At 36.6% G+C, this 16,643-nt stretch overlaps 1 protein-coding gene across 3 annotated transcripts in view; it reads right to left on the bottom strand.

Moving 5' to 3' along the window:
- The window catches only part of RAPGEF5 (Rap guanine nucleotide exchange factor 5), a 135,423-nt gene that overhangs the window by 27,168 nt on the left and 91,612 nt on the right, over positions 1–16,643 (bottom strand). For 2 of the 3 annotated variants that reach the window (XM_034402445.2, XM_087892702.1), the window contains one exon: positions 16,240–16,328. The exons of the other annotated variant lie outside the window; for it this stretch is intronic. In XM_034402445.2, the coding sequence (XP_034258336.2) occupies positions 16,240–16,328 (89 nt within the window). The remainder of the gene's footprint in view (positions 1–16,239; positions 16,329–16,643) is intronic. 3 annotated transcript variants of the gene reach the window in all.

Here is a 16,643-nt window from a genome sequence, read left to right as displayed (position 1 = left end):
GTATTCAAAACCAAGCTCCACTAAATTTAACTGGAGTTACATTAGTATAGCAGCGATGATCAGCCGGCATTAAAAAGCCAGCCATCAACACACCCCAATCAACATCTAAAAAGTCACATATAACAGGCATTATAAATACCATACACTATAAATACCATACTCTCTTGGTGCTAGAGAGAAGTTCCCTGAAGATGGGTTCTAGCACGAATCCAAAAGATCGAAAGACAAAACCTCTGGTCCCGGTGACAGACCCAGATTGGATCCTGCATCAACCTGTATTATTTACAATATCCTATTGTGCCAGTGAAATTTATTTTATTTATTATACTTTTATCCTGCCTTTATTACTTTATAAGTAACTCAAGGTGGCAAACATACATTATACAGCAGACATATCAAACTCAAGGCCCACAGGCCAGATCCGGCCTGCAATGCGTTTAGATCTGGCCCGTTGGGCGCCTTGGAGGGACCGGCCCCCACAACCTTGGCCCTGGCCCACCCCAACCCAGCTGGACACTCCTCCTGGGCCTCTACCCATCCCTTCCTCAACAGCCCCCCTCCTCCAAATAAGCTTGGAACCCCATTTTCTTTCTCCAACAGCTTCCCTGGTGCCTCTCCTGCTGCCGTCTCCATTGACAGCTGCCTTCGCTCCCAACCACCACCTGCCGACCTGCCTGCTTCTTTACTTGGTCCCTCAGGCTTGGGTTAGTGGGGACAATGTGAAAGGCCACTGGGGGCAGTGTGAAAAGGAGGAAGAGTGGCTGAATGAGGCATCTGAGCCCAGCTCCTGCAGGGCCCCTGCCACTGATGCTGCTGTTGTTGCTGGGCCCCAAAAAGGGGAGTGGGAGAAATTGAGGTTGCCACAATTTTTGCCCCTTCCCTGTCTTAGTTGCACACCACCTCCTCCATCTTAGGGATGGTGGCTAGGGAGAATTTATGAGCTGTAGCCAGGGGGAGCATGGATCGGAGGGGAGGCCAAAAGAGCTTCCACCCCTTAACCTTTTCCACTCCCCCTCCATGGAGCTCTTGCCTCCCTAGATGGCCCTGCTGCAGGCATTTAACTGCCACAGCGCACTTGCAGCAGAGGTGTCATTATGGACCATAGGCAGGGCACGTGTGCTCTTTCCAGGCCACGTTCCAGCTTTCATGTTCCAGATATCTCCATCTACCAGCCTGTCCCAGGCCGGTCTCCTCCAGATGTGGTCTGTTGGGCTATGGATTTCTCTCTGCCCCTGCCCCCAAGCAGCAAAGCTGGCTTTTGCGTGTAGGTATTCTTTACATGTTTATATTGTAAAATAAAATGCCCTATCCAGGAGGCTGGCTTGGTCCCTTCCTTCCTTCTTTCCCTCCCTTTCTTCTTTTCTTCCTTCTTTTCCTCCTTCTTTCCTTCCCTCCTTCTTTCCTTCCTTCTTTCATTCCTTCTCCCAATGGCTCCTTTGTTCGGCTGTTGCAGAGGAAGGCCCACTATTCTCCTCCAGTCCAGGAAGCACACACACCCCCCGCATGCACACGCACATACATACACACACACACCATTCCAAATTTGGAGACTTTTATCCACATCTGAGCTTGCAAACTGCCAATCATATTTGGGATTGGGGAGAAGGCTCTCTCTGTCTGTGGATAAGTCACCAAACTTGGAATGTGATGTGTATCTGTGCATGAACACATACACTTGACTACTAGCAGTTTGGGGAGGTGAGGAGCTTGTGGGGCACTGAATTGTCCCCATGTCGAAGTAGAGTTAGCTGTTAAGAGTTGTTCCATCCCAATCCCACAATCCCAAGTGAGCGGCCATGCCCACCCAGCTACATCCATCTAGTTACAGCCACACCTATGCAGCCATGCCCACTTGGCCGCTGTGAATCCGCATAGTCTTACATGCAACTGGCCCTTTGAGGACAACCATAATGCTGATGTGGCCATCAATGAAATTGAATTTGACACCCCTGATATACAGTATTCCTCACAATAGCACTGTGGAGTGGGCTTGGCTGAGAGAGAAAGTGACTGGTCAAAGGACACACCCAGTTGCTTTCATGCCTAAGGAGGGACTAGAATTTACAGTCTCCGGGTTTCAAGACTAGCATCTTAACCCCAAGATCAAACTGGCTCTTTTGTAAAAATGAAGTATTTTGATTGCTGAAAATCAGTAGAATTTCTAGCCACTTTGAATGAAAAATACATAGTAATCATAGCATACTCCCTAAAAGAAGCTTAACATTATTTTTTTAAAAAAATCCAATTGTACCCATATTTCTGAAAACATAAAAATATCCTATTCCTTTTCAACTAACAAAGTTATTCAAAGCACAGAAACTAAGGCAAAATAGAAAGAAAACACTCTTTGCATCCACCATGCCCACATTCCAAATTTGCTCTTAAATATCTTAAGTTTCCAAAATATTTTTACTTTCTTAATAACCGTAAAGCACATTGTTGCCTTGATTAAATTTATATTCTGAATTCTACTTTGTTTTGGCCAAAATGGAAAATACAGATAGTCCTAGAGTTACAGCCATAATTGCTTGTGGTTATTAAGTGAACCACTGCACTAAAGTGAATCATGTAGTTGTTAAGCGAAACTGGCTTCCCCCATTGACTTTGCTTGTCAGAAGTCAGCTGGAAAAGATTGCAAATGGTTATCATATGACTCCAGAATGCTGCAATAGTCATAAGTACATGCTGGTTGCCAAGCATCAAATTTTGATCACATAATCATGGAGATGCTGCAACTATCATTAAGTGCGAGGAATAGTTGTAAGACACTTTTTTTAATGCCATTGTCACTAATGGTCACTAAATGAATTATTGTAAATCAAGGACTACCTTAGAACTAGAATAGTCATTAAATATAAAACAGTATGTGCATAGCAGCAATAGTCTTTACAATAAACAATTAAACAAACATTAAAAGCAGGAGCAGATCAAATGGATCAATTCATCAGACCAAAGACTTTCACAGGCTATAATAGCTATTAAGAAGGGAAGGGAAAGGGATCTGATCTGGATTAGGAGCTCAGCATTGGAAATTGGAGTTAGAGTTAAATCCTGCACTGTATGCTTTTAAAAATATAACTATAAGAATCAATATACTGCAAGAATTAGAATCATTTTTCAAATGAAATGTCAAAGTTTGTAACTCCTAAGGTAAAGAAATCAATATTTTTACTAATAGTTTTATGTTGGCTGCTGTCTGGGCAGCATATGTGATATTATTTATCTACCTAATCAAATTGAAACCAACTACTTTTCAATTGTATCTGTGCCCCAGTGCATGCGCCCCCTACTCTCTCTTCTTTTGACACGTGATGGCCCGGTGGGCCCGGTGGGCCCGTTTTTCGCCCTCCCCCAGCTCCCGAGGCTTTCTTGGAGCCTGGGGAGAGCGAAAACGGCCTCCCCCACTGGAGGCCCTCCAGAGACCAGAAACAGCCTATTTGCTGACTGCCAGTGGGCCCAGTAGGCCTGTTTTTTCACTCTCCCCAGGCTCCAGAGCCTTTGTAGGAGCCTGGGGAGGGCAAAAACGGCCTTCTCCCTCCCAGAGGCCGGAAATGGCCCATTTGCCGACTTCTGGAAGGACCGAAAATTAGCTGGCTGGGCAATGCTCACGTGCCCACCGATATGGCTCCATGTGCCACCTGTGGCACACGTGCCATAGGTTCGCCATCACTGACCTAGGTCCTTGACAAAGTGAGGTTCATCAGGTAGATCAATGCCACCTAGCTTATACTTGACATTCTGATTACATTTACCAGTATGTAAGACAGAGCATTTATTGATCAAAATTTGAAGTTGCCAAATAGATGACCATTCAGTATATTCCATCGAACTATTTCAAACAGGAAATTTAAAATGTGATAATATGTAAGCAGAAAAAATGTATTAAGCCTGTGCTATTTTCGCAGCCTCACCAATCCCACTGATTTCGAAGAGAGCTTTCTAGTTTAAAGAATCAAAAGGCAGTCACTCTTCAGATGGAAAATACCCTACACTGTAGCCCTGAACTGCATGGTTCCAATTTCCACATCGTTTTGCACATTCCGGTTTCAACTGAACTCAACATGCAAGCGTGAAATTGGCTGGATAATAAGACCTCAGGAGGTTTAACTTTCAAGATTTCCTAATCAGCATTTTGAAAAAGAAAGCCATGTTTCTCTTCAATAAGTAGGAGTGACTCTCGGGAGGGAGGGAGGGAGGGAGGAAGGAAGGAAGGAAGGAAGGATGGATTTTTAAAGAAGGATGCTCTTACATACATTTCAATCTATATTTTCATCCACTAGCACATAGTACTGAAATAAGAATCTTGCTTATTCCTTAAGCAAATACACAAACCCAATACTCAAAGAAGGAAAAAAACAGAGTCATTTCCCACAATATAAGGACTACAACAATCACTACGTTGGACAGAAATGTAGAAGACTTCCGGACTGTACCCATAAACATCAACTGGCAACAGAAAAACATAACAAAAACTCCATTTCTGCAACATATGGACAGTTCAACCACAGTTTCAACCAGAAATTTAAATTTTTAGATCAAGTCAAATCTAAATCTAACTGCTAAGGAATTTGTGGTAGCTTGGTTTTCAGACAAATCAGCTATCAGCGTCACACAGAAATAAACACCTATAAATACCATTTAAAAGACAGAACCAAAAGTCTAGGAAGGGAATAAACAGCCTAGACTACACATCCTCGAGAAGCCAATACCCAGAGAAGCAAGAAATACCACTGAATAAGCAATCAGGGAGGAAGTAACCTAATCAAGGAAACATCCAGGAAGAAACCATACTCCTACCAACACTGGCAATAGCTTTTTGAATGATGGCCAACTATGCCCAGAGTAGCATTTTGCAAGATGGACAACTATACAGGAAGTGGGGAGGAGAGGGAGAGGGACAGGGAGAAGGGGAGGGAGGGAGAGAGGGACAGGGAGAGAGAGAATAAGGCAATACTCCTTGCTTCTTTTCTAGGAAGTGTGTCTTTTTGAAAAAAAAGAAAATAAAAACCTCTTAGCTAAATGTCCTCTGAAGCTTTTGCCCCTTTGCTCTTTAATGTTCTTTCATTCACCATCTTTGTCTGTTTAGCTATCTTCCAATATAATGATTCTCTTCCTAGCTTAGCAAATGTTAGAAAAGAAAATAGCAGGGGGAGGGTTATGTTTTAAAGGTTCCTAGTTCTACTTTAGTTTATTTTCTGCTTTAAATAAAAGTATCCAAAATGCAATTATTATCAATGACATGAAACGGTAAGCTACATAAATGCAAATGTATCATAATGGTGCATACTAATACATAATTGTCAGGGACAACCTTTACAAATATGGAAGTATAATAAAATATTTATTTGTAGATAAAAATACGGTGATAATTTAAATTGCAGGCTTATGATGATACTGCACTAGAAGGAATAATAAAATATATATATTTGCTTACTGTATAATGGTAATACTCATAGACATAAGCAAGATAAATTTTAGTAGGAAAAGACAATTCACAACTGCTAGAGCTGCAATTTCAGAAAGAAAAAGCACAGTATTATTGTGAAAAAAACCCACTATGCACCCTTCATTGTTCCCTTTAGCCATCTGCTCTAGGCAATTGATCAATGTTACACCTTCATGAATGAGCTCTTTTATTCTTATGTCAATCAAGTTACATTTCTATCTGTATTGCAGTTAGTCATTTATGAACAAGATGTGTTTATATCATAGCCTGGGGAGTATAAGCATAAATAATATTATATAGCCTCTTCTCTCTATAGTTTTGCCATATAAAGTATCAAGAAGAAATTATAATTGTAATGAAGTAAATTAGAGCAATGTGCAATACATAGGACTATCTTTGAAGACTTAAATATAAACCTAGTTCAGAATCATTACTACTAAACTTTCCACTATAATTAATTAGATAACATCTGCAAGCCTATGCCCTACTTCCTTTTTGTCTCCAAGGAAAATTCAAAGTGCTTACTTTAATTGATGAAAGTCTAACTTCTTGGAGCTTAGATATATAGTTCCCAAAGAACCTCTTTGTACTTTGAGATTTCATGAGATATCCTATATAGAATGGTACCTATATAGGACTTCTTGTGAAAGGCACACAATTTTCTTGGTAACACTCTGATTGAAGGTTTTAATCTTAGGATAGTACTTGGAATTAAAGATATAGTCCATTATTTTAATGTTATGTAAACATTACTGTACAATACTGTAAAATTATTTGTAAAATAAGTTGTAGTTGTAAAATAATTGTAAAATAACTAGCTACTATATTTTCCTCCTTTGTCAACCACTTTTAATAAAGATTTTTTAGATTTTATTGCAGCACATTTAGATATATTTTGGCTAAACCATCTCAAGTTTTACAGTTTCTAAGATATATAACAAGATTTCCTTTTCATAAAAGTGTGTCCTTTACTGCATTAACTATAATTCTGAAAATTAATATGCACTTCCTTTCTTGAATACATATTCCTCAGTAGTCTCGTGTATTTAAAAGTATACAATATTCAGTCCAATGACTAGTTCAGGCTCTCCATCCAGATGAATGTATTATTTCCAGCAATTACCAGGGAGCTGAATACTTTCTGTGCAAAATTCAACCTAACTTGGGTTTAAAATTGTTGCATCTGAATTGTTGCATCTGCATCTGATCAAACACAGCAGAAGTGGGACTTTGAAGTTTTTAATGTACTTTTAACCAGAACTAGTCTGAAATAATGATGATTGGTTAAAAAAAAAAAGTGACAAGAAACCTGACAAGAAAAGGGATATATAATCTTGTTATATGGTACCAATCATTTCATCAGAAAGAGCAAATTGCAACATTCTTGAAAACTCCTGTTTTTGTTTTTGTTTTGTTTTTTTGTTTGTTTTTTGCAGTCCAGGAATCCCCAAAACTCAAATCAACAAAGCTCAGTAGCAAGTTTCCAAAATACAACAGAACAATTTTACGTCCTTTTTTTAAAGTCCAAAATAAAATAAGCTTAATGTATTTCATTTTAACACTTTGGCTCTAAAAGATTAAAACGAAAAACGGATTGAAACTCTGCCTGCTATACAGTCATTTTGGAACGAGATAGTCAGCAAATACATTTAACAAATAAATAGACAGACAGTAACACAGCTAATATATCAGTCCAAATTCTGATGATAATAAGGCTACATGAACCAAGAAAGAAATCATAAGTTTACTGAATTATTAAATCTTTAAGCAATTTGAGAATTTTCTGTTGATGATTACTCACTTTGAACAATAAAAACCATAAGATAGGTATGAAAAGCATGCCAATATATGTATGTATGCTAACTCAAAAAACAAATCTCTGAAAAATTGTGGACATGTATGTTAGAAAATATTTTATCTCCAACTGACAAAATTGAGATAATGATCTACAAAAAGGTGGTTAAATTTAAAACCTATGTATAGACAATTTCAGATGGAAGAAATGGCTGGAAACATTGCAAAGGGATGCTTTTTTAACTTTGCCATCTTTCACATGCTTTGGGAGGGAAATGAATATAGTCTTTTATTTTTCACAGAAAACATCAGAAACAAGAAAATCTTTGTACTAAAAACCTTTGAGTACAGAAAACACTGGAAACACTGAAACAAATGTGCACAATGAACACAGTAACGGAGTTGTATTCTCTGCTTAAAAGTAAGGTTTTGTTCTGTTATTTGGTGTATTCATTATTCTTATATCCTGCAGTATTTTTATTTATGATGAATCAAGTAAACTGGTGTTTTCAAAGCCCAAAAAGATTCCTTGCAGCTTTGAAAATTCTCAATCACCAACTATAAATAGCTGAAAGATGAAAAGGGATATGTTCTACAATCTGTTGTATTTATATATGAAACTTGCTCCAACTTGGAATGTTGGTTAATATGAATAACGATACATATGCTGAATTTCAAAACAAAGGACATCCCTTTTCCAATGATTTCTCTCTTAAAACGGTTCATGCAGTATTTTAAGCATAGGAACATTAAAATATATAAATGAAAGTTACATATCAAATCAGCAAATTTGTTTTAATTAACAAGACAATTGTACCTGTACAACTAAAACTTTTCAGCCATGTTAATATTCAACCATCTCTGGTTAATTGCAATATCAGAGAAATGTAAAGGGCCAAAGACCACAGGGAATAGCAGTCTTTTAAATGACCACAGCAACTTCTCATTCAAAGGTTTAACTAAGTGCTTTAGAAAGAGGCAATGACAACTTCAAGGCAATTGACCTGATATGAAAGATACAATATTCCAATTATCCTAAATATCTCAATTAGCTATCTGAATTTTTCAATCACCTTTATTTTTCAGCTCAGTCACACTGAGGGCGATTCTAACATTTTCATAATCCAAAGGACCATCATGGCATTTAATGGGGATAGTAATCCTCAATTTATAACAATTCACTTAGTGACTGTTCAAAGTTGCAATAGCACTGAAAAATGTGACTTATGACCATTTTTCACACTTATGACCATTGCAGCATCCCCAGTCATGTGATTTACATTCAGATGCTTGACAACTGACTCACATTTATGACAGTTGCAGTATCCCTTGGTCATGCGATCCCCTTTTGCGACCTTCTGACAAACAAAGTCAATGCATTGTAAGGCGCCGAGTCTCCGGAGAAGGGTGGCATATAAATCAATTTTTTTTAAAAAAAAAAGGAGGGGGGAACCAGATTCACTTAACAACCATGTTACTGATTTAACAACTACAGTGATTCACTTAACAAATGTGACAAGAAAAGTCATAAAATAGGGCAAAATTCACTTAACAAATTTCTCACTTAGCAGCATAAATTTTGGGCTCAGTTGTGGTCGTGAGTTGAGGACTATCTGTACTCAGTTATCCTGCATGTCTATTTGAAATCGTTTTACCTAGTCAAAATCTGAATTCTACTTCAACAGACTATTATGAAACCCTTTATATTAATAAGCAATAATGTCTCCTTTCAATAAATCTGGATGAAATTATACATTGATAATAGGTAAATAATTTGGATTTTGGCCATTACAGTATCAATACACCATTCAGTCTAATTTGTGGATTCTGGATGTGAATGGATGCATCTCTGAAAACAAAAAACAACCTTTATATATAAAATGCTGACAGAATGACAGTAGGGTCTGAAAAAAGACAACTGGATTTTTCTCTGCATAAGTTTACTAACAATCATTTAATATTATAAGAAATTTAAAAACGTCATAAATAAAGCAGCAAACTGAATAGGTTTTTTATTCACATATGCAACTGACATACAGACATTTAGACAGGTTCATAATTGTTTTAACATATTGTGGATTAAATTGCAGTATTGTCATATTCCTGTCTCAAACCAAGAGAACTCTGTAATCAGTTATTATAATAACTAAATTAAATACATAAGAACACATAGTTTAATTAATAACACTATATAAGACAACATGAAAAGAAAAGAAAGACTTCTGTTCTTTATGGAAAAACTTCAAACTTGGCATAATCAGAATCCAGATAAGATTGATGTTATTAAGGTAAATCACATTGCCACATTATTGGCAAAGCCAGAAATAAGGATCAATTTATTAAAATTCTGTTCTAACCTTGAATTTTTACTGATGACACACAAGCTTTCTGATAGCACAAGTACAGTCTCATTATCTATAAAATTAGGCAGAGAGCTTCATCTATTATTTGGATAAGTATAATAAAGATTAGTAAAGGTAAAGATTCCCCTCACATATATGTGCTAATCGTTCCTGACTCTAGAGGGTGGTGCTCATCTCCGTTTCAAAGCAGAAGAGCCAGAGCTGTCCGAAGACGTCTCCGTGGTCATGTGGCTAGCATGACTAAACGCCAAAGGTACACGGAACACTGTTACCTTCCCACCAAAGATGGTCCCTATTTTTCTACTTGCATTTTTTACATGCTTTCGAACTGCTAGGTTGGCAGAAGCTGGGACAAGTAACAGGAGCTCACCCCATTACACAGCACAAGGGATTCGAACCACTGAACTGCCGACCTTTCAATCGACAAGCTCAGTCTTAGCCACTGTTTCCCTCATAATAAAGATTACGATTAAATTTGTGTATACATCTAATGTATCAATTTAAAATCCCACAATTTCTGACACAGCAGTTTCTGTACACATTTTGCTTATGTATATAAAATATACATCAGTATATTGGAGTCAAGCTGCAGCTCAGAAATGAAGCATATTCACAATACACAAGATGATTAAAAGAACTGAATTACAATCTATTTGGCATCCAGTTCCTTAAATATCGCAAAAGGAGGCATAATCAGATTGAAACATAGATATCAAGAGTGGAATTTTGTATACACACTATGATGCTGTAACTTATTATGATTCCCTTTCTGGCAAATGAGATCTGCTTGATTCAGAGTTGCCATTTACTCAATGAAATTGAAGCATTTCTCTATTCAGTCAGTGCCAGATCTAATCAACCTACAGTGTGATCCAATGTGGCAATCACAATACATTGAACTGTTCCAATAGAAAAGATAAATATCTGCAGCTCAGAGTTGAATTATGAGCTTTTGGTGCAGTCTGAACTTGAGTGTTTGCTTGCAGACAATTCATTAACCACCTAAGTAACAACTGTCTTGATGTTGGACAACAAAATGCCTGCAACGAAACAACCAAGATCAGACAGTACTAAGAACGTCGCATTGAAGTGTATAGCTCAATTCAATGCCCACTCATCGAGCATATAAACATTTTTTTCCTTTCTCCCTTTTTAAATCATCATGAATATTTGCAATTTCCAAAGAAATTAACTGGAATGAAAGCAAAAAATAAGAGAAAGCCAGTTTGGTTTAGTGGTTAAGGCACCAAACTAGAAAGTGGAAGACCATGAATTCAGGTCCTGCCTTAACCATGAAAGCCAACTGGGGAATGTTGGACCGGTCCCTCTCTCTCAACACAACTCAACCCACCTCACAGGGTTATTGTGAGGGAAATTGGAGGAAGGAGGAGTATTAGGTATGTTCCTCACCTTCCTTGAGTTAGTTATCAAAATAATAAGGGTAAGATGCAAATAAATAAATAAAAGAAAAAAACAGAAACTTGTGATGTATACATTCATAAATAAAAGGAAATACAAATTCACAAATAAGCAGAAATAAAATATCCATTTTCAATTATTTTTTACCCACACTTTAACCCAAACAGATGAAGAAAGAATACCTGAAAATTATCCTATCCATAGGATACTACAAACTTCTTTGTTGTTGTGTTATATCTCAGTAAGCAATTTCTCACTGATGCAAAATATTTTGTGATTTTTTGTGTGTGGAATAAATATAGCGGTTAAGAACAGAAAATTATTGAATTTCTTATACCTGGTATCAATTTATACAATCTGCTCAACAAACTAATGGGATTCACTATTTTGATTTCTTTAAAAAAAATGAAGCTACAGTATGTACTAGTTTGCCTACTATTCCACCATAACCATTTTAAAATATTACTATTTAGAGAACTAATTTTAGTGGATGTGTAATACAAAACACAGATCATGGCCTTGTATGTTTGCTAAAACAGATTTAAACAAAATGCCTTATCACAAAGAATTCTCATATTTATTTTATTTTAATTTATTTATTTATTCATCAAGTTTAAAGCTGAAATAATTTTCTCAAAGATTTTTAGGAAAATCTGCTGTATCTTACTAGTATCTTATAAGAAACTTACATAGTACTAAATATTATAAAAATATTCATTTGATTTGAATTAAAGATGATATACAGTAGATCATATATATATTCTTCTTGTACTATAACTGGTTGTATCTGATAAAACATAGCAAGGTTATGAAAAACCTTTGAACTTCTTTCATCTAAGACTTCAAGCCTTTTCTCTTCCAAATACAATCAGTGGTGACAGGTTTTTCATTAGGGCTTTAGATTCAAACACAAAAAGATGCTTTAGAATCCTTTTGGTTGAGTGGACGTCTTCAATTCTTTAAGCCAACTATAAGTTCATGTGGCAGCTAGTTTACATCAATCTCTAATCCTCTCCCCTTTCATTTCTTATAATGAATAAATTTAACTGCATGTGGAAAAACACTGATCAAGGAATAGTGTAAAAGATCAAGAATCAAAGACTTTCAATTTTTTTCAAAGCATGAACTTGAAACAGTAAATATTAATAACTTAATGACAGTTTATTTATTTGGATTTTCTAATATCTAATATTTGTAATTAAACAAATTGGGGCCCCAACAATGAATGACTTTTACGCAAGGTTTTAAAAACTACCATCTATCAAAATAGTTAAAATTGAGTTATGTGAATAACTCTTAACTTTTTATGACTTTCTATATCTTATTCATAAATTTGCTGGAAAAATACTATGAATTTATCTACTATGTCATACTATGAACATGTAAAAAGATTGCACAGATTTGATCTAGTAAACTTTTTGGAATTATATATTAGTATAAATATTGAGCTAAATATTGTCTAAAAGATTTCCAAAAGATAAACTGGTGGTACAACTCTGGCTTAAGTTTATTATATATTGTATGTACTCATTTGCTATTTTAAGGTTTTGGTTACCACCTTTAAAGCACTCCATGGCTCAGGACCTGGGTACTTGCGGGACCACCTACTACCACCAATAGCCTCCCACCGGCCGGTACGCTCTCATAGAGAGGGGCTCTTCTGGGTGCCGTCGGCCAAACAATGTCGACTTGCGGCTCCCAGGGTGAGAGCCTTCTCTGTGGGGGCACCTTTTTATTTCACCAGGCGGGCCTGGCCTAACTTTCTCCCTCTTTTTAAACATTTTTAATATTTTTTAATATTTTTAGTATTTTTAATATTCAAAGTTTAAATTTGTTTTAAATTAATTGGGGTTTTAAATCTGTCTGGGCCAAACTATTTAATTCGATTTTATCTCTGCTTTTTAAATTTTGTATGTATGTATTATTGTTGGCTGTTCACCGCTCTGAGTCCTTTGGGAGTAGGGTGGTATATAAATCAAATAAAAGTAAAAAGTAAAGTAAAGTAAAGTAAAGTAAAAGGTAAATCTCAAATTGCATAAATCACTGAGAAACAAAAAGGATAAAATGCTTCAAAAACATCATCAGGCTGTCAGGAAATAATCAGATAACATTCTGTGTGATCGGTAGTTGGGTTCTTTCCCAAGAAGGCCATGCAACATAAGCAGAGAATGAATGTATGAAAAGGCATAATACAAATAAACCAAAGGAACAGCAAATTAGTCTCTAATGAAGCTAAAAAGCCAAAGGAGTCTGAAGAATGCCTTCTAATACCTTCTCAACAGTTGCATCCAGTTCATCATTTAGGAGCTCCTATGGCAGAGTGTTTAAAGTACAGCACTGCAAGCAAACTCTGCCCATAGTCAGGAGTTCGAACCTGACAGAGCTCAAGGTTAACTCAGCCTTCCATACTTGTAAGATTGGTAAGATGATGACCCAGATTGTTCGGGGTGTATGCTTGTAAATTGTAACTTGCCCAGAGAGTACTGTAAAGCATTATGGGACAGTATATAAGTCTAAATGCTATTGCTATCATTTAAGGGTTCAGGTCTATCATCCAGCTGAAAGCTTCCTAAAGGTTAGTATTTTACTAGCAAATTTCAATTCTCGAATACAGCTCACTTGCCTGGAACCCACATTGTATATTGGACATTAATACAATTGAGTGAGTCTAGAGGTATTTCACGAGAAAAGTACTCCAGCCTCTGCTTACAAAAAGAATACCATATGCCGCCAGGCTTCAAATTTTGGGATTAGACAATTTAGAACTATGCCATCTTCGGTCTGACCTAAGCATAGTTCAGAAAATTATCTGCTACAACGTCCTATCTGTCAATGACTACTTCAGCTTCAACACAATAATACACGAGCACACAATAGATACAAACTTAAAGTAAACCACTCAAAACTCGATTGCAGAAAATACGACTTCAGCAACAGAGTGGTCAATGCCTGGAATGAACTACCTGACTACATTGTTACTTCCTCAAACCCCCATAACTTTAACCTTAGATTATTTACTGTTGACCTCACCCCATTCCTAAGAGATCTTTAAGGGGCATGCATAAGCACTCCAACATGCCTACTGTCCCTGTCCTACCGTCCCCATTTATTCATATCCTTATCCTGTTAAGTGAGACATTTCTGCTGTTAAGTGAGTTTTGCCCCCATTTTATGATCTTTCTTGCCACAGTTGTTAAGTGCATCACTGCAGTTCTTAATTTCCACAGTTAACATGGTTGCTAAGTGAATCTGGCTTCCCCACTGATCTTGCTTCTCAGAAGGTTGCAAAAGGGGAATCACATAACTCTGAGACCCTGTAACCATCATAAATATGGGTCAGTTGGCAAGCATCTGAATTTTGATCATGTGATCAGAAATACTGCAATGGTTGTAAGTGTAAAAAATGGTCATAAGTCACGTTTTTCAGTGCTGCTGTAACTTCAAACGGTCACTAAATGAATTGTTCTAAATCAAGGACTACTTCTATTAGAAGGAAGTATAGCTAATATGGGATATTGCTACTGTACAATCACCATCAAAATGTGCTGTGTAAGTTTTCACACTTCAGCTGTTATGTTTGCATCTACAAATATACTGAGGTCAACCACCGCAGCTATTTAATTATTTTAATACATAAATTTTGTGTTCTTTTACTGTTATTAGGGCTACACTGATCATACAACAAGCCTGTCACTGTCATCTCTTTTGAGAGGTAGAGATATTTGCAAAAATGTTCAGGGAAGCATATCAATAAATGTATTTCATTGCAGCCAATTATGCTTGGATAGTTATTTTTCACCTTAATCCGGAAAGAGAGCATACAGTATTAATAAGCACTGGAATAAGTGTGAGAAATGGGAAGGGAAACAGGAAGAAACAAAGAGTTACTGGAGAAATGAACATTAATTTGTACTTTTTTCAGATGTTAAAAACAAGTAAACATAATGCATAATTATTGGGAAGCCCAATGTGTTCTATAAGATTTGTGAAAGATGCACAAATAAATATAACAGGAATCTATAGGAGAGATTATCTCCTACAAATATTCAAATGTTAAGAACACAGTGGGATTCATGGTGTCTAGCTAAGGCAATCCTGACATGATTTGGTGCTAGAGAAATTACATACAACATTACTATGATTATGCCTGAGGAAGTACAGCTATTAAACAGCCATGGTTTCCATGCACAAAGTATTAATCCCTATTCACAGAGAAGTAGATCAGTGAACAGTACAATAAATCAAGCACTAGTTCTTTCTTTCTTATAATTTAGAAAACCTACATAATAAGCACAAATATCTTATGCCTAACTATGTCCTACTGATTTGCAGCTAGAAAAATCTGACTCAGGAATTTGTCAATGTTATTTATACTTTAATCTTTTTAATTCTTCCAAATGTGTTTATTTTTTAACAATCCCATTTGGGAAACAGCTTTCCTCTGAGAACAATAAAAATATAAATTCCATTTCCAGCTTTCTGTATTTCACAACCCTTCTTCAACTGTGTAGGGAATGCTTCAGGACAGATAACCGTCTGCTTTAATTAAAACTGTAAATAAATTGTAGGTGGTCTTGATAAACTACCGAAAGAGTGTTGATGACAGCATTACAGCTGAAAAATAACCTGCACGTCAAGCAGCCTGATCAATATAATAATTGCTCCAGGCTGAAACAAAAGTACAATCTCTAGCTGGAGGCAGCCAATTACTAAAGGAGGTTATTCTGTTGTACATTATGTGATGTATTAATACTAAAAAATTAAGAAACAGTTGGAACTAAGTAGATTTGGAGTACTTTAAATAATTTCTGACTTATACATCCTACAGCTATATAACTCGGCTTGCTATCTTCTGATTGCCTCATTATCACACACCCATTGCTAAATTGTTTTCTTTTATCTATCAAGATATATATAGGTACTGAAAGTTAATGAGACTTTTTTTTAAAAAAAACCCTCATTTTTAAGTTTAATGTTTTTATTGTTAAATATAGATGATGCACTATATTAACATAATAAGATGTTACTACGAATGCTATGTATTTGAAACAGTACTATCCAAAACATTGTAAAATTATAATAATTTTAAGTAAAATGCTGCTAGGAAAAATACCATGTTATACATATTTGCATAGTAGCTGATCAACTGTGTCTGCTAAGAACATGAGTGGATACAGAGAAACTGCTTTCCGTGAGCATGATGTTATTATAATGTACCTGTGTCTTTGTCCTGTACTTCTTCCAGGTGCAAGTCATTCAGGAGATGCTCCAAAATCTTCTCTGGTGTCCCTGACACCACAACATATCTGTCAGAAAGGAGAGAGTCCACAGAGTCATCCTCTGTTGAAGACTGAGAACGGCTGCTCCATTCATCTTCCTCATCTTCTTCATCAATATATTTAAAATAAGGCACATCAAATGTGTGCAAAGGCAATTCTCTGCCTGGAAACAAAGCAGAATCCTTCTTCTCTATGTGAGGGTCAAAGATCCTCAGTCTCGAACTTCCCATACTGTATGGCAAATGAAAATGACATTCCCTCAATGCTGCCCTCTCACTTTGGTTGCCAGCAACCGAATTCAGCCAGCTGCCGAGAGCTCTGCGTCAGCATGACTCCAGCTGA

The sequence above is a fragment of the Pantherophis guttatus genome, chromosome 4 (genome assembly GCF_059756535.1).
Source record: "Pantherophis guttatus breed Tessera chromosome 4, ASM5975653v1, whole genome shotgun sequence".
Taxonomy (NCBI): Eukaryota; Metazoa; Chordata; class Lepidosauria; order Squamata; family Colubridae; genus Pantherophis; species Pantherophis guttatus.
Note: the sequence above shows the minus strand (reverse complement) of the source record. Positions and strands in the feature narration are given on the sequence as shown.